At 36.9% G+C, this 18699-nt stretch overlaps 1 protein-coding gene across 1 annotated transcript in view; it reads left to right on the top strand.

Annotated features, from left to right (window-relative positions):
- LOC128862717 (uncharacterized) overlaps positions 1-14462 on the top strand; it is a 139584-nt gene extending 125122 nt beyond the window's left edge. Inside the window, exons 3-7 of the mRNA XM_054101382.1 lie at positions 2968-3141; positions 7824-7933; positions 8006-8152; positions 10915-11092; positions 11153-14462. Of these exons, the coding sequence (XP_053957357.1) occupies positions 2968-3141; positions 7824-7933; positions 8006-8152; positions 10915-11092; positions 11153-12046 (1503 nt within the window). The 3' untranslated portion in view covers positions 12047-14462. The remainder of the gene's footprint in view (positions 1-2967; positions 3142-7823; positions 7934-8005; positions 8153-10914; positions 11093-11152) is intronic.
- The last annotated feature ends 4237 nt before the right edge of the window (positions 14463-18699 follow it).

Raw genomic sequence — 18699 nt, 5'->3', positions numbered from 1 at the left:
ACTCCACTACAAATCCATCAAAACCCACGCTGCGTTTGTGAAATAAGAGCTTTCACTTGAATGAAAGCTAACCGTTTTTATTGCGTGGGTGGTATGAGTGAGTGGGCCGCTGTCACTTTCTATGTACATACATACATATATATGTAAGTATGTATGAGTTTTTAAATTAAATATTCAAACTCTTCAAAAGTCAATCAAAAATGTTCCGTCGATATGTTCTGTACTTACATGGCCTTATACACTGGCAGCTCGCTGCGCTATCAACGTGCAACACAACTAAATGCTTCATTTCCAGCGCAGCGGTAAGAGGAAAAGGAGTGCCGTCGTCATGCCACACATGTGACGTTGATGTGCTTGCTGCAACATTTCCTCTCTAAATAGCGGTTAAAGCAGTGACATCATCGTGTGTATGGAAGTGAAATAAAATAAACTACAAAAAGGGGGGAACAAAAGAAAAAATTAAAAAAAAAAAAATCCAAAAAAGGAAAAAATTTAAAAAAAGAAAAAAAAAGAAAAAAAATTGGAAAAAAATCGAAACAATTGTATAGCGCTCACATAATGCTGCCACAACATTGAAAAGCGCGTGCAACATTGAGTGGCACGTTCTTTGCTTTTTACTGCCACGCCTCGCACGCTCTTAGTCACGCACCCACGAGCAAACTGAAATTTGTTTAAAACAATTTTAATAAGCAAACATATGCGCATACATACATACACACATACATACATGCATATATACCTATATAAGAGGTTGGTGGTAGTCAAAGGCCGGAAAAAATGATGATTTTCAATAGTTTTTGTTTTGCTAGTCAGTTGCTTTTTTTTACAAAAATAAAAAAATAGCATTAAAACATCATGTTTCGGCTTGACTTTAGCAAAATTTCAAAAAAAAAAAGAATTAATAATTGTAAAAGTTATCGCTGTTTGTGTGGAGCCCATTTCTCCAGAAGTCCCTTGCGGTGAATATCACAAGTCCTTGGAGATTCATCTAAAATCAATCGGACAAGAGAAATTAGTTTTATTAATAGATAATCTTGTGCCTGATCGAAGCTTTTTTTTTAAGTTCACAGCATGGCGGCCTCAGGAAATATTTTTCAGATTTTCGAGAAAAAAACCGACAATTAATTGGTTAAAAAAATTAAAAAATTTTTTGAAAAAATACTCTTTCGATCAGGCACGACTTTTTTATGTTTTTCAAAAGAAGTATGAATTTTATTGAAATCCACCAAGCGGTTTTTCAGATACAGTGATAACCAGTTCAATAAACATAGTTTTGAGAAAAACGCATTTCAAGTTTTGCTATCTGCTCCGGAGCGCCCGAGCGGCTTTTGTTAGTTGATGAATAACTCGAAAAGTATTTGTCGGATTCACTTCAAATTTTGACCCAATATTTTTAAGATGTTATGCTTTAAGAAAATGTAAAAAAAGACTTTTTTTTTAATTCTGACTACCCCTAACCCCATAAAGCATATTACTTACAACTTGTTTGCAGGAAGAAAGCCATAAATATAAACAAAATTTAGTTGTCATTAAAATTAGAGAAATTAAATGAGAAACTGAAATTAAAATAATGAAAAAAATTTTTTTTTTATTAAATTTAATGAAATTTTTTTTTATTACTAAGCTAAAATTACCAGCTCTCTTCTTTTATGCTGCATAAAAGTTTTATTCCAATATTTATTAACACACTTCATTAGATGATTACTAGGTTGGCATAACAAATTTCAAACCCAGTAACCGTTTTTCTGAAAATTGTGCTTCTTTGAGTTAAGACGTTCCTCCAGCAAACTAGCGACAAAAACCTTTTAGATATGCATACATACATAACTAAATCTATTCACAAATAAAATATGTCAATGATTGCTGAAAAGCGGCTGCCTGTGGCACTTAGCATGAAGCGTGCTCCAAGAGCGCCGCTGCCGACATTGATGTGTAGATGGCACGCGTGAATGCGCGCGGATGGTTGAAAATCACACAAAGTACAAAGCGAAATTTTGCTGAAAATAGAATATTGGAGAAGGTGATATTTTATATCTAAAAATGTCAACAAAATATACCTTTGAAATTCTGCTTTTGCCGCTGGGGGAAAAAATGTCAATGCTAAATATTTAGCTTACTCCGCTGCTCTGCGCCAGAAGAAGCTTATTTTCATTGTAAAACATGCAATCCCATGAGCCGTTTAACTGTGTCTCCATAATTGGCAGCCACCTGGGTGAGTTTCTCCGCAACCCGCTGAAGCATTTAAAAAACCAAAAAAAAAAACCATGGGAGGGAAGGAAAAGGAAATTGAGCTGTAGTAAGAAAATATGTAAAATGAAAAAAAAAAACACAATAGAAATCGACGCGCTACTCCACCAGTGATTTGTTTGAATACACCGGATATAGCAACTCCAAATTGAAGTGCGTCTCTTTTACTTATTTTCATTATGTGAATACGCGCATTTAGAACCTCTATATGCATCTATATATGTATGTGTGTGTGTACGTATATTATATTACAGCTACTTATGCGCTTCTGCACTTGTAAGCTACTACGTGCGTGCGCTCTCCAGTTGATCCAGCTCACTGTTCCCCCATTTTGCAAGCTATTGTTGGCGTACAATTGACTGGAACAAAGGGCATGTCAGGCGAACCATAAAGAAGACAATTTTACAATAATTTAGAAAAAATGTAAAAAGCAAAAGGATTGAATGACTAGCGAATAAACCCTTGTACAAAGAAACGGGGGCGTTTGACTTACGCAACTCGGAAAATACTCACTTTACTATTAATAGTAATTTTTACTAGGAAACATATTTACTTTAAACATTTAAAATTTAAAATTATTTTAAACGTTTTAAAAAAATAGTGAACATATTATACAAAAAATTCGAAGTGTATTTTCATATATTCTCTTCCCTTGCCTGCTTTTCTTAATCTCAATCCTTTGATACTCATATCATATTTTTCTCCTTATTTTCTTTGCAGATGTTGAAACACGTACAAATTTCACCGCTTCGCAATCGTTCTGATTCGGTTTCACTGCGCTCGTCCACATCCTGCGCTTCATCGATATGTGGCAGCCCGGAGCCACCTACCGAATTACAGCGTACGCCCTCACGCGCCTCCAGCTATTCGAGTTTAAGTGAACAACTGCCACAGGTAAGTTTGAGAAAAGAAAAAAAAAAACATAACAGGAAAATAATCAGCCTTAACGCAAAATGCATGTGAACAAAACTTTGCCGAAAATTTCAATAAAACTCATTGCAATACACAAAAAAGGGTATAATTCGCTTACATACTTTCTGCTCAAATATGAACGAGACGTTATCAATAAAACGGTCCGCGGATGACAAATGGCAAAAATAAATTTTTTGTTTTTTGGTAGGACTATTATAAGCTTACATGGCAAATTTCAGCGTGATATGTCACATAGTTTGTTTTCTGTGCTACTGTGAACAAGTCAAGCTCGAGTGTGTTCTTCGAATTCTCTTTTATGACTTCAATTGTTTCAAAATGTTTTCCACGGAGCGGCAACTTGAGCTTGGGAAACAGGAAAAAGTCACATGGAGCCATATCAGGCGAATACGGTGCATGCGGAACGATATTAACATTATTTTTGTTCAAAAAATCGCGAACAAGACGTGATGTGTGAGCTGGTGCATTATCGTGATGCAAGAACCATGACTTGTTGTCCCACAATTCCTTCTTTTTAAGACGAATATTCTCGCGTAAACGCTTTAAAACGTCTAAATAATATTCAGCGTTAACAGATTTTGCGATTTGTGCGATTTTCAAGCACAATTTCCTTTACTTTTCCGATGTTTTCGTCGTTTACTGATGTTGCTGGACGACGTTCATGAGGCAAGTTTTCAACCGATGTACGGCCCTCTTTGAACGATTTGTACCACTGGAAAACACGTGCACGCGATAGAGCAGAGTCCCCATTGGTTGTCTGCAACATTTTTAAGGCGTCTGAAGCCGAAATTTTGTTGGAATAATAAAATTTCAAACAAATTCTTTGAATTTCCATCGTTAAATTCGAAGAACACACTCGAGCTTGACTTGTTTACAGTAGCACAGAAAACAAACTATGTGACATATCACGCTGAAATTTGCCATGTAAGATTATAACAGTCCTACCAAAAAACAAAAAATTTATTTTTGCCATATGTCATCCGCGGACGGTTTTATTGATAACGTCTCGTTCATATTTGAGCAGAAGGTACATTGAGTTTGCCATGAGGCGGAATAACAGCTGAAACTAAAAAAACTGTTCTAAGTAATATTGCGAAAAAATAAAAATCACAAACAAACTTCAGAACCGTAATTTGAAAACATCGTGAGTCGAAAAATAATACTCGCGCTATATTATTTTTTTATTAGCTTCTTCTAACTATTAACTCTTAGAACAATAAAACCACTTTCCACTTTTATATGCAGTTATGAACAGCGTGAGTGTTATTTTTGCTACTAATCAGTTTCATTTTCGAACAAGAAACCCAATTTTTAGCTCACAAGTTATATTTTACGAACCAGATAACCAGTTTTCAGTTTTTTTTCCAAAGAAATCAAATTTTTGACTCATGAGTTATATTTTTGGAAGAAAAATATAGTTGTTGATTCACGAAGCTTATTTTTGAAATTAGAAAATTTTTTTTTTGATAGACGAATTTTAGTTTTGTTATTAGCAATTAAAAATATTAATTCAATTAAAATTAAAAATTATTTTATTTATTTCAAGAATTTTATTTGAGTAACAAGCAACCTCAAAACTAATGGCTTTTATTAAAGGAAAAATTTTTTTGTTCTCACAAATTCAATATAAAAATATTTATTTTTTGACTTACAAGTTCTATTTTTGCCACAAGAATTATATTTTTTTGATTCATGAATTTTATTTATGAAATAAATAAATTATTTTTTTCTTGCGTGAAAGCCTCATCCCTAGGCTTTGTTTATCAGTATCTGTCATTTCGCTGAAGTATAAACAACGCAGTGTTTTCGTGCTCCGAGTATGTCAACTTTCGTGCCGTCGAAACGCAATTTGCGGGAAGCTTTGCTTTTCTGCTTCAATTTGAAAAAAAATACAGCCCAAGCCCGTGAATTGCTGCAGGAGGCCTACCCAGACCATACTCCGTCGATTTCATCATGTGAGTACTGGTTTCGACGATTCAAAAGTGGTGATTTTCACACCGAAGACAAGGAGCGTCTTGGCCAGCCCAAAAAGTTCGAGGACGCGGAATTGGGGGAATTGGTAAACGAGGACTCGTGCCAAACCCAAGAAGAGCTTGCTGAATCATTGGGCGTTGATAAATCAACCGTTTGCAAGCGTCTAAAAGCGATGGGAATGATCCAAAAGCAAGGACATTGGGTCCCGTACGAGTTGAAGCTGCGCGACGTCGAACGGCGACTTTTTACGTGCGAATTGCTGATCGAGCGACAAAATCGGAAGGGTTTTTTGCATCGGGTGGTGACTGGCGACGAAAAATGGATCCACTTCGATAACCCAAAACGCAAAAAATCATGGGGTTTGCCCGGCCACGCATCAACGTCGACGGCCAAGCAGAATATTCACGGCAAGAAAATCATGCTCTGCATTTGGTGGGATCAGGTCGGCGTCGTATATTTTGAGCTGCTCCAACCGGGCGAAACAATCACGGGGGATCGTTACCGACTGCAATTGATGCGTTTAAGCCGGGCATTGAAAGAAAAACGGCCGGAAACGGTAAAAAGGCACGACAAGGTTATTTTGCAACATGACAACGCTCGGCCGCATGTTGCTCAACCTGTCAAAAAATACCTTGGAACGCTTGGCTGGGAAGTGTTACCCCACCCGCCGTATAGTCCAGACATAGCTCCCTCCGATTATCATTTGTTCCGGCATATGAGTCTCGATTTGGCGGACCAGCGGTTCTCCTCGTACGAGGCTACCAAAATATGGGTTGAGTCATGGATAGCCAAGCAGCGGCCAGAATTTTGGAGAAACGGCATCCGGAAATTGCCCGAAAGATGGGCGAAAGTTGTAGCTAGCGATGGCCAATACTTCAAATAAAATATTTTGTACCGTTTTTTCACAATAAAGCCCCAAATCTTCGAAAAAAACCTTTAAAACTAATTCAACCTCCAATATTTATGGAATAAACAATTTTTTTTTTACCCACGAGTTTTATGTTCGACGTCGCAAATGCGTTTTTTAATCACAAATTTTAGTTTTGGCACCAAAAATTTCTGGTTTTGACTCGGGAGTTTTATTTTTGAAACATGCAATAAAATATATTTTCTTTCTTTTGAATTCTGTTTTTGCGAAAAGAATTATATTTGATGAATAACAAATCGTCCCCTTTCTGTGTTAACCTCGTATCTACAAAATCATAATTTTCAGTAAATCGATAAAAATGTTTAGAGTTACTTAACTTCTATGAAAAGTTATAACTTATTTGATACGATACTTATAGTAGATACGAGATTTTCGAATTCGAACATTTAGATACGAGAAAAATCGAAACGCTCAGAAAAAAATTCTATAATCATTATGACCATTGTATGTTTCGTTTTACGTAACAGGATTGCTAAGGAATGTTTTTCACTAAAAATCTCAATTTCGAAAAAAATTAAGTTACGAGGTTAACACAGAAAGGGGACGAAATTGAATTTTTGGAACAAGAAATATCTTTTTTCCCCACGAGTTTTATTTGTGGTACCAGAAAAGCATTTTTTGAGTTAGGAATTGCAGTTATGGTTCCTAATAGTTGTACTTTTGAGTTAGCAATTCTATTTTTGGAAATGAAATGTATTTCTACTATTCTTGAAAAAAGCAGTGTATTTCCTGACTCACGAATTATATTCTTCCAAATAGACCGAAATGATTTCATTCTTGGATTTTATTTTTGGAAGACGAAATTTTTTTTCCCCCGCGAGTTCTATTTTTGACGCCTGAAATGCATTTTCTGAATCACGAATTTTAGTTTTGTTGCCAAAAATCTATGATTTTGACTTTATATTTTTAATTCGTAAGGCTTAATTTTAGAACTAGGAGTCTATTTTTTGGCTCACGAGGCAAGTTTTATTTTCAATCAGCTAATTTTTGATTTATGTGAAAATTAAGTATACAATCATATTATTGGAAACAATGCATAGGCAACCATCATTTTATCTCTGCTCAGTGCTTATGGTTAGTCACCCTCACTACATTAGAGCACAAATTCTCATTTTCTATACTTTACTTTCATAGCAAGAGATTCATGACTAGAAGAACCTTATACACTGTGTGTAAACTCATATTGGGTCTTAACTCAAATACAACGAACTTCAAAAAATCTCCAAATTGTTAGCCTAACACACGATTTGGCTCAGATGCTTAGGTGAAATGACAGGTCGATAACGTGACACGCCGCTGATATGACGCTGTGTCTGAAGGCGGACTGCTCATTTGGCAGACTTATGAGCCAAACGAGTAAAAACGATAAAAAAAAACATAGTAATACCTATACAGTGAGCGCCACTGAAAATAGTGCAGCTGTTTTTTAAATGTTTTCAATAATAACTTGTTTGTTAGCTTCTAATAAAGAAAGTTCATATTGAAAGAAAAACTGTATTAAAAGCCCCAAATTTGTAGAAAAAAAAATATTGCAGAAAACATAGGAGAAATAAGAAATATGTAGCAGACTAAATAAGCTATAAAACTGCATTTTCAAAAAAAAAAAATGCTAAAAAAATCTTTTCAATTTTCGCAATTTTATTGTAGTTTTGTGGATTTAAAATTTTAAAACTTTTTTTTTAATTTTTTTGATTTAAAAATTAATTAAAATTTATGAATTTGAAAATTTATTGCACATTTTCAGACAACAATTAAAGTTTTTACGAATTGCTTGAAAATCGATATCGAATACAAAACACTTGGCATACAATGGGACACCACCAGCAAGGAGGTTATTACACAACTACTCAGACGGTAAATTTATTATCAATTGCTCATTATGACGACCTAATTAACTATTTATGTTATTTATTTACATCCTTACAGCCTTAAAATGCGTCATCGCGATCCGCGTCTCTTCTATCTCTCCATGGAAGTATCCGTGCGACGTGCTGGTGTGAAGACCGTACTAATGCTAGACGATGATACACGACCGGCTATTCTACAAGCCTGCCATCCGAAAGGGGAATCAAGGTAAGTGCAATACTGAAACTTATAGTCGAAAGAATTAAGGAAGTGAGTAAAGTTGCACGCAGTCAACTTTTGTTCTAGTGCAAAGAAAGGGTTTTTGGACTAGTCTACATACCTTGTGGACGGTCAACTTACTAAGCAAGAAAGAGGAAAGCATCTCAACTCCGCGCTGAGCTCAGCCAAATACTTACATTGACTTCTCTAAAGTTCAAGTGCACTGAATTTTTTCTTTATTCAACGTTTCTCTGCTAATTGGCAGGTGTATCTGATCGACTTGTTAACGCTCCGTTAGGCACCCGGGTCTGGCTAGACTGGCGTTTTCGACTTTGACTTAGCTGCCAGGTAGCTTCATAAAATTTAATTTTCTATCGATTTATGGATATAACCTTTTAAAACGGATCCAAAGGTGCCAAACCGGACGTTTTAAAAAGGGTGAAATTCTCACTTAATTGGCCATAAGCGACTAGAACGAGTCTTTTTAAGTTCTTTTGCTATGTTTTGCTTATCTGAATTGAATTTACATCTCGGTGACTGTTGGCAGTCGTTTTGCTTAGAAAATGTGTTTCTTCGTGTTACCCAGATTATATCAAATTTCACAGTCTATAGCCCATATTTTCTCAGTCTCAGTCTATAGCCCAGTCTCCTTTGGAAAGAAATGAAGCTTATCCTTTTTGAAATCACAACGGACAAATATTAAATATTTGACCAAATAGACCCCTCGCAAGTGCAACCATTTATCCTAACCTACCCTCTCATTTTCAGAATAATAATCGCAAGATTATCTGATTCTAAAAAGAATAGACTTTGGAACACATTTTGTAAGCAATGAACTCTCCCTTCCGAGACGAAATGTACTAGCGCCAGAAGAAGTTCTGATCTTATCTTTAGCAATGCCATGTAGGACCTACGCTTATCATGCTGATCCCAAAAGATTCTGTCGAATCACAACATACGCCCTCACGAAGAAGTCTAAGCTTCTTCAGATAACTCGTAATGCTGCCGTCTGCTTTATCTGCGAAGAGGCATCTAGTAGATGCCTATTGAGAATTTGCTTTCAATTTGCTTTCTTCGGCATGAGTAAAACATTGTTCTTCTAAGGGCACATCTGAAGCTTCTTCTATCGTGTGCCTATAGGGTGTGGTTAGCTGGCTATCCTGCACCCTCGCTTGACAAAAATTCAGACTCTCTCATTCTACTAAATTTGTTTAGTAGTTGAATTTCTGAGGCTTAGGTAGGTAGGTAGGTGCGTAGGCGGAAGGGACAGTCGGTCTTTTAACCAATTCACTTAGACATTTTTCGATCCGTTGTGATGCCAAAGTAGCAAATTACCTGCTACCCCTCGTTAACACATTTTCTTTTAAGTGCAAACCCATTGATCTGGCTGCATCTTACGTATATCCCTAGGCTTATCAGTATCATTCAAGACCGATCAGCCAAAGTATCTAAACTTAGTGGTATGCTGCGTAGGACAGTGACAGAGAAGATGGCTGACAAACTCTTCCTCTTCCTAATTCTTGTAGCTTCTAGAATAGTATAAATGAGGTGCATTCAATCATTGAGTATGCTGACCTAGGAGAGAGTGAGCTGTGATCAGAGCAACTAACATAGAGACGTTTTTCTTTGACCGATGAAGTACCGCCTGTGAGCATCTGACGTTCCATTCTGGCCAGATTCGTTTTGTGGCAGTACATGTCAGACTATCAACCCATTTCGAAGGCTTTCTTGAAAAAACAAGCAAAAATACCAGTCTAACGGTTAGACGCGATAGAAGTGAAACCTTCCGTAAAATTTTAGTTTTATTTTCTTTTTTTTTTTTTTTTCTGTCGATATTCAAGACACTTTTCTGCATTATTTTTCGGCATAATTGCGGTAAATATTTAAAAATGAAAGTATTTACGAATATAAAAATACGGACGCAATACAGCACACGCGGTTGCTATTATGAGCGTCGTAACGCGTATATTACACAGACGTACTAACATACACACAAACATTCGTAGGACACTTGGTATAAGCAAGTATTAGGTAGTGTAGTATAGGTATACATAATGCCTTCTCGCTCACCGTGGCTCCGTAATACGCAGGCGCGCACACATACGTACTAGCATACATACAAAGATACATACGTATGACGCTTGAACTAAACACCAAAGCAAGTAATAGGCTGTGTAGTATACATACTACAATACTCACTATACTAGCGTGGCTCAGCAGTACGCAGCCACACACATATACGTATATCAACATATAACGCTTCGTAGCCAAGAGTGGGTAGGATACGAAGCACCGCACAAAGAGGAGACGGAGAATAGGGAACGCTGTATAACTGTGTTCTATCTCATTCTCTCGCAGGCTATATGCTATAAGATCTATATGTATGTCTCTTTTTAGTGTCGCTTTTTCGTTTCATCGAGTCTCAAATCACTCTCAACGATTCTATAGAAGTTTTCACTTCAAAAAAAATGTATTCTAAGAACGAATACGAAACTTCCAAAACTTCTTATTTTAAATCCCTTTTAAACGTCAACATCAAAATCTTTCCTGTAGTGACTACTCGAATTAGAAATTAATAAATAAATGGCACTACACTTCTTTTAGGTGTTTGGCCAAGCTCCATCCACTATTTGCGGTGTGCGTCTTCATGTTGCTCCACAAATGGAGAGACCTAAACTTTTAAGCCGACTCCGAACGGCAAACGGTTTTTTTATGAGTAGCTTTTTGGTTTACTGATTTAGTTTAATAACAAATTTTTTGCTTTTTTCCAGATTCTGCCTACAATTGAAACCAGGCGGCTTAATACGCGTTCACACCTCAGCCTTACAGCCCTCTTCACAATACAAATCTTTGGTTATTTCCGAGGAAACAACGTCCGATGAATTGCTGCAACTACTGCTGTCCTGCTATAACTCCATGGAACCCGTTGAACAATTCTCTATATATGAAGTGAGTAGAGCACAATCGAATTTGTATGCATTGATATTCATACCATTACTTAATTTCCAGGTATGCCCCGGCCAGGAATACCAACGCAAGCTACATCCCGACGACATCCCACTACGCGCCCAAGCCGAACGCATGCGTCGCGGTGAAACCTGTCATTTTCTAGTACGCCGCAATCCGAACTATAGTCGACGTCGTCAATTGCTAGCTACACTCAACGGCCTCACCAATAGCAGTAATAACAGCAACAACAACAGCACACTGTCATCACTAGAAGACGATACCAGTTTACTAGACATCTCTATAGAATCCCTTACCGACGATCTGCATAGTTTAATGGCCAGTGACGAAGATGAAGATGGCGCCTCATCAACATCCGGCTCATCGGACACATCCTCGGAGGGTTCAACAGGCATTTGTCGTACACCTTCCATGCTCTCTGTGGCACCCACTCAAACACCAACAACGAACCCTAGGAACGGCGAAGTGTGTCCGAAGTGTCGCAACTCCTTCAAATCATGCGAATTTTGTCATAAAAATTCGACAATGATGCTACAACTGCAACGCTCTAACAGCACATCGAGCAGTAGTAGTTGCTCGACGTCCAAAATGCTGCAAATGCATTTGCCCAGCTATAGTCCGGTTTACAATATACGTGAGATACGTACCGCTTCGCATAGCTTCTCGGCGCTGGGCAACGATAAGAAACTATTGGATATCCAGTTGAACGGCCGCTTCGATACGAGTGCGTGCAATCGGTTGCGTCCGCAAAGTGTGTGTGTCACGCGTTCAACACGCATGCTCACCGACGGCAATGGCAATGTCGGTGCTGGGAGTGCGCAGGCAGGCAATGATGTGAATGGCAACGGCGCCGCGGCCGGTGCGGCGGCTAACGTAGGCGGTGAGGTGGTTAATAATCATCCGGCGAAGGGGTTGGGTCATTTCGTTTATCTGTAAGGATGCAGTAGAACCGGATTGAGCTATTTTGGGGGGATTGCGAGTTTTAATTTAATATATCTTGCGAAATTTAGATGTTTTTTCTTTGAATAGACTAGTCAAATTAAGGAAAAAGGAAAATAAGGGAAAAATGAAAATAAAAAAAGCAATTGACGACGATTATATTTTTGATATGTGGATTTTTTCTAAAAGCAAACGCTACCAAAATCTATCAAGATGTTTCGCCAAATCTCCAGAAAATATTGTAAATTCTTGCTTTGCCTAATATGAACCCTTTCGACCCCGATTTTTTTGCTTTTGCCTGATTTTTTGCTTTATTTTTTGTCACTTGCAATCTCAGTCGCTTTTATTCTAAGAGTTTTTATACAAAATCTGGAGTCGCTATGCCAAACTATTTGGACGCTTCGGAAAGTTACTTGAAAAAAATTTTTTTTCAGGGCAATGTTGGTATAAAATTTGTTCGAAGCATTATTTTCTTGAATAAGTAATAAATATTTAATTCGCTGTTTGCTAAAAACAAATGACAAATTTCTCATTATTGTTAGAATTATTGGAAAAAATTGCAACTTAAAAACATCTTGTTGAATTCTGAACAAATTGTCTATAGACACTGAGGAATTTTTTTTTAATTACTTTTCTAAATGCCTCAAAAAATGAGTGAGAGACGCTTTGTGCAGACTTTCATCGCTGTCTTCTCTTCTTGATTGGCGCGATAACCGCTTCCGCGATTTTTCATCAGTTTGGTTTACACAGGCCGACAAAATTTAACCAACATTCAGACCCAGAAACCAGACTATATATTTCCGAAGGTTTGTGATGCGCTGAATCCAAATTTGGCCTCAGAATTGCTCTATCAGCTCTGGTTTTCGAGATATCCTAACCTAAAAGTGCAAAAACACCGTTTTTGCCCATATTTGAGGTTATGTAGCCTTGCAGATGTTTTCTTTCACCAAAATTAAAGGATGGCATCTATAAATACTTAAATATCATTTTTTTTCGCTGAGATATCGCATTTTATTTTATTTGGATAATTATTAAGCTAAAGCAATAAAAATGCTGCTGGCAGGCCTATTATAAATACTGCCCTGGCAAACTCCCCTATACATTTTTCCTGGCAAATTTTGGGGTCGAATGAGTTAAAAGCGCATCAAATAATAGCACAGTCTTTAACTATCTTGAGTTTTATATAAAAAAAGAAAAAAAATTTAGTAAAAATTAACTTAAAAATTTCTGAATTCTAAAAATTTCAATAAATTTTGTAAAAGTTAACTTCAACAATTCTGAGTGCAAAAAGTTTCAATACACTTTGTAAATATTTGTTGCTCTTTAAACTTAAATTATCTTGAGTTTTATATAAAATAAGAAAAAAAAAATCATAACTCAAAATTTTCTGAATTCTAAAAATTTCAATAAATTTTGTAAATAATTTTTACTATTTAAACTTTAATTTAGCTTTACCATAGATAAGTTTTCTAATTATTATTTTTAAGAAAAAATGTGTAATTGTATTTAGTTTTTTTTCTTGTTTTGTTTAACAACGAATCGTAGTGAAACCCAACCAAAGAGCGTTTAACACAATTTGAAAATATTTAGTTTAGTTGACTATTGACTTCAATAAAGTGGCGACGTAACGTCAGCAAAATAAATGATTTTTTTTTAATAATTTCTGCATGGAAATTACTAAATATCTTCGTGTTTTTTCTATTTCTTTAATTCTTTGAATAGTTGTTGACAGAATTAAAAAACAAAAAATTGCCGTCTAAGAATTTTCTGTATATAATTTCCTATTTCACCGCTTTATTTATTGCTTCAAATTTGTACGTTTGTGTGTCACCGCATGCCTTTACATCTTTAACTTAGTTCTTATAAGTTTAAGCAAACGCAATTTTGTAAATTTACTACTTTAAGCAGCAAAACTAATTCCAAATATAGTAGATATAATATTTTGTACGCGTAGCGGCGCTTCGAAACGCCTTCTAATAAAGTGAAATATGTGCAGTTAAAGGGTTAAGAAGTAAGCAACTAACTTAATAAAAAGAAAAATAATGAAAATTTTCTCATTAACGGACAGTTCATTTAACCAAAATATTACACACATACGCACACATTAGAGTCTATAGTTTTTAGCACAAGTATATGCGTAGTCTTATTTATATGTATTAAAATATGATACTTAAATGTAAAATGGAAAATGCCAATAAAATTATTTCGTTGTACTAAATATGATTAAAACTTGTCTTAACTCGAATCACTTCATTTCCCACAAGTGCCTGTCTGACGTGTTTTTGGCCCCACGCCTGTGCAAATAATCCATAACAAATGTGGAACGAAACTCTGTGTATGTATTTTATACCGTTTGTGCACCCTCGTAAATCAATGTAAAAGCTAATAAAGCTAACAAATTTCTAAATATATCTATGACACTAAAAATAAAATTCAAATGTAAATGTGTTTTTTTTTTCACTGGGAAGTGGGTTACTGGAGCGCGCGACTGCTTTCAATTACATGAAATGTGCAAATTGTCCTTGCCGGCAATTGATTTGTTTTATTGCTTGCATGTAGGCAAGTGTGTGTGTGCATGTAAGGGTGTGCAGCCTAATAGTTTCGAAAGTGTTGCCAGAAGCCAATTGAAAAATAAACAACAACACAAAAAAACAAATTCAATTTCATTTTCAAATGGTGTTTCACATATCCCCACGTCCTTTTTATGTAGTAATCTCCACAGCTGGAGCCCGCCGTAGACAGGCGGCGCATATAAACTTCAGCTATGAATACAAAAAAGTTGCTCCCACTGAAGAAATGAGACCTCTGAAAAAGTGCTGCCAAATGACAAATTTGTGCTGTAAGGCCAAATTTCGATGTTTCGATATCAGCTGACGAGAAAGAAACACACAAATTTAGTTGAAAAATGTATTCTTCAGCGTTATTTTGGAATTATTTTCCTTTCCTTCCACATGAAAGGAGTTCTCTTGCTTGTACTGTAATATTAAAAGGTATTTTAAGAGAGACGCCTAGCTGTCAGCAGTGAATCTTTGATGTTGATGTAGTGGAGGAGAGAAGAGGGATCTTCAAGTCATCTCCAAAGGGCACGCAAAGGAATCTCAAGCGCCTAGCTGCCAGAGCCGGACATTTGCAGAGAAAGTGTTCAACAGTCTTTTTCTCTGCAGGATCCCCACAGCTTCTGCAATAGGGATTATACGGAATTCCAAGCTTCTCCGCATGAGTACCGATCACGCAGTGACCAGTGAAAACTGCAATGAGTTTAGAAATTGAATGGCGGGGGATTCCCCTCACCTTAAGCGTTCTGTTTCTATCGTATTGAGGCCATAGATTTTTCGAAATAGCGCACGATGAGACAGACCTCCATCTGTCTTGCGCTTTTTTAGAAATAAATTGTGTAGTTTCGCTTTAACAACGGACAAAGGGACACCGATGTCTGATAGGGGGACAGCTGAAACCGGTTCTGTCGACCCCTTGCTGGCAAGCTGGTCGGTAATTTCATTTCCCTCTATATTCCTGTGCCCAGGAACCCAAATAAGGGAGATGTTTCCTGCTGGATTGAGATGTTTGAGTTCCTCCTTACATACAGGAGTTCACCAGAAGAGAGCTGCAATACGGCGACGACAGGGCCTTGGATATCGAAAAAAAAAGAATGTGTCACTCCCAACAGCGATCCGGAAGCATTTTGCATGCCTGCAGAACCGAGAAGACCTCTGTTTGAAAAACGATGCTCGTTTTCGGCAGTTTAAAGGAGACCGAAATGCTGGCTGATTTAGAAAAAACCCTCACTCCCACTCCAAATTCCATCTTGAATCCGTCAGTGAAAACAGAGGTACCAATATCCGTGCTGACTCTCCCCTCCTTCCAGTCTTGCCTGCTCTGAAAGATAGCCCTAGCACAACCCTCAAACACAGTTTGCGGATGGACAGATCAGTGCGAAGAACAGAGAAGGAAGGGGAGATCTGTTTAAAGATGCTACTATGTCCTACAGAAAATTGTCTCCAGAGGTCAAAGTCCTTCAACCTAATAGCGCTCTGAGCAGCAATGGATATAATCTGCAGATCCACAGGAAGTAAGTGCAGAATAACGTTGAGCGCAGAAATGGATGTTACTTTATAAGAAAATTTCTTGGTTGCTAAAATATATAATTTTAGTAATTTTAGATAAAAAATGTATTAAACATATTGACGCATAATACTAATATAAATTAGCAAATTAAGTTGGAGTCTAAATTTCTTAAACTGACATTTAAGAGAAGCTATAGTTTATATATAGCCGAATGGGTTGGTGCGTGATTACCATTCGGAATTCACAGAGAGGTCGTTGGTTCGAATCTCGGTGAAAGCAAAATTTATAAATTTATAAAAACATTTTTCTAATAGTGGTCGCCCCTCGGTAGGCAATGGCAAGCCTCCGAGTGTATTTCTGCCATGAAAAAGCTCCTCATAAAAATATCTGCCGTTCGGAGTAGGCTTGAAACTGTAGGTCCCTCCATTTGTGGAACAACATCAAGACGCACTCCAAAAATAGGAGGAGGAGCTCGGCCAAACACCTAACAGAAGTGTACGCGCCAATTATTTATTTTTATTTATTTATAGTTTATTTTAACCATAGTTTTTTTGATAAGAATCAAATAGGATTTAAACCCAGCACCAGTACTAAACTTGGTTTCAATCAAATTAAACTGAAAAGTTTACGATTGGTTCTTCTTCTGCTTAGCTTCACAATCTGTGGTGGACTATAGCTTCATTAACAATCTTCCTCCAAGTATCTCTCTCTTCTGGCTACAATTAAGAACGTTCATCACTTTCAAATCTGCTTCGATATCATCAAGCCAACTTTTTCTTGGTCTTGAATAAAAAGTCTTAGTTTCTAAGATATAGAAAATGGTTTTAATACACGTTGAAAGATCGAGAAAAAATGTAAGAAATACAGAACTGTGGAACTTAACCAACGAAGAGTCCATAATTACGGAAATAAAGAGAAGAAAGATAGGATGAATAGGCCACACATTAAATAAACCGGCTTCTACGGTCTATACTTCTAATATCAGTGAACCACAAAAAGGGGGGGAAATGTGCATGGAAAGCTTTAATCCATTTGAAATAGATGAATGTGCTTTTTATTCACGACACTGAGTCAACAAGGAAGATAATAGAGTTCTATCTGCCCCAATAAGCACACACTTGAAGGTCACTTTCATCTGAAATGGAAATTTTGTCTGAGTATGCTCTTTGCGTAGTCATCTCACAACACCGCCTTTTTTGCACATATTTTCATCTGTTTCTATCGCTGCTTCATTTCTGTTACAACTCATTGGAATCCAGAAGTCAAAATATCCCCTATGAACAGCATCGCAGAAGAATGCTTCTTTTTTCTAATCATTCTCAGATCATCTTCCTTATTTTCCCTATTTGTGTGGGCAATTAGTTCTCGCAGGCAGTATTTTTTGCGTTCATTGCATCTCTGCTCACACTTCTCTACGCTTGCATTAAATAATCATTTTTGAGTAATTCTGCTGAGATACTCGTAACCGTCGTTTGCTGGATTTGAATCCCAGCTATTTTGTTAATGTAACCAGAACCGTCCAGCAGTGTCGCTGCTGAAGAATCAACTGATGCGAATTATGATGCGAGTATGCGAATTTACTTGAGACATTTTTTTAGGATCAAAAATTCTATTTTTAACAAAAGATCCTTACGATATAGAAAAAGGTTTTAAGGTAGGTAGATAGATTAGATGGCACGAGTATCACAGGAACACTTCAAGTAGCACTTACGTGCCGTTTTGGTACCATAATGTGGACCACTACCTGCAAAAAATTTATTTAAAAGAACCATCTACAGCCAACCAGTGCTGTTGATGTAGTGGAGGAAAGAGAAGGGATCTAGGCTGGAGAATTTCCACTAGGCATCCCTAAAGGGCACGCTAAGGAATCTAAAGCGCCTAGCCGCCAGAGCCGGACATTTGCAGAGAAAGTGCTCCACAGTCTCTTTATCTGCAGGGTCCCCACAGCTTCTACAATAGGGGTTGTACGGAAGTGCAAGCTTCTCCGCATCAGTTCCGATTATCCAGTGACCCGTGAACACCGCAACGAGGTTCTTACATCTTTCTGGTGGAATTATTCTCGAGAAAATTTAGAAAAGAAGCCCGAGATTAAATGGATAAGAAGGTTTCTTGGCAAAGCTTCAGTAAAAAACAAAATTATATATAAATAGATGTATGGATGTATGCTTTGATTCTCAGTTTTACAGTAGTTTTCGTCAATAATTCTGTTCGCCAGTGCCAATTCAGGCAGCACCATTCTCACCATTTTTAAAGCTCTGCCAAGGGAAGTTTCCAAATAAGAGTGAACAATTTTCAAAACCATAGTTTTTTTTTTGGAAAACCACCCAGACTAATGTGCATACATACAAATAAGCAACTATGCCTGTGTGTAATCTTTTTTTAGTCGAAATGGCAAAACTGCATGAAAGTAACAAAAATAATGCAAATAAAGCAGGAAAATTATGGCCCACACTCTGGGCTGAGTAGGCCATGCAAATTCACCATCGCCGCAAACAAATTGCTTTGATATGCAAAAATATTTCTATGTGTGAAAATTCGAGTGTTAATGGTGATATGTACCGTAACTAATATGCTGATAGTATTGG

The sequence above is a fragment of the Anastrepha ludens genome, chromosome 5, assembly GCF_028408465.1.
Source record: "Anastrepha ludens isolate Willacy chromosome 5, idAnaLude1.1, whole genome shotgun sequence".
In the NCBI taxonomy this organism is placed as follows: Eukaryota; Metazoa; Arthropoda; class Insecta; order Diptera; family Tephritidae; genus Anastrepha; species Anastrepha ludens.
This window is presented reverse-complemented; position numbering and strand designations above follow the sequence as displayed.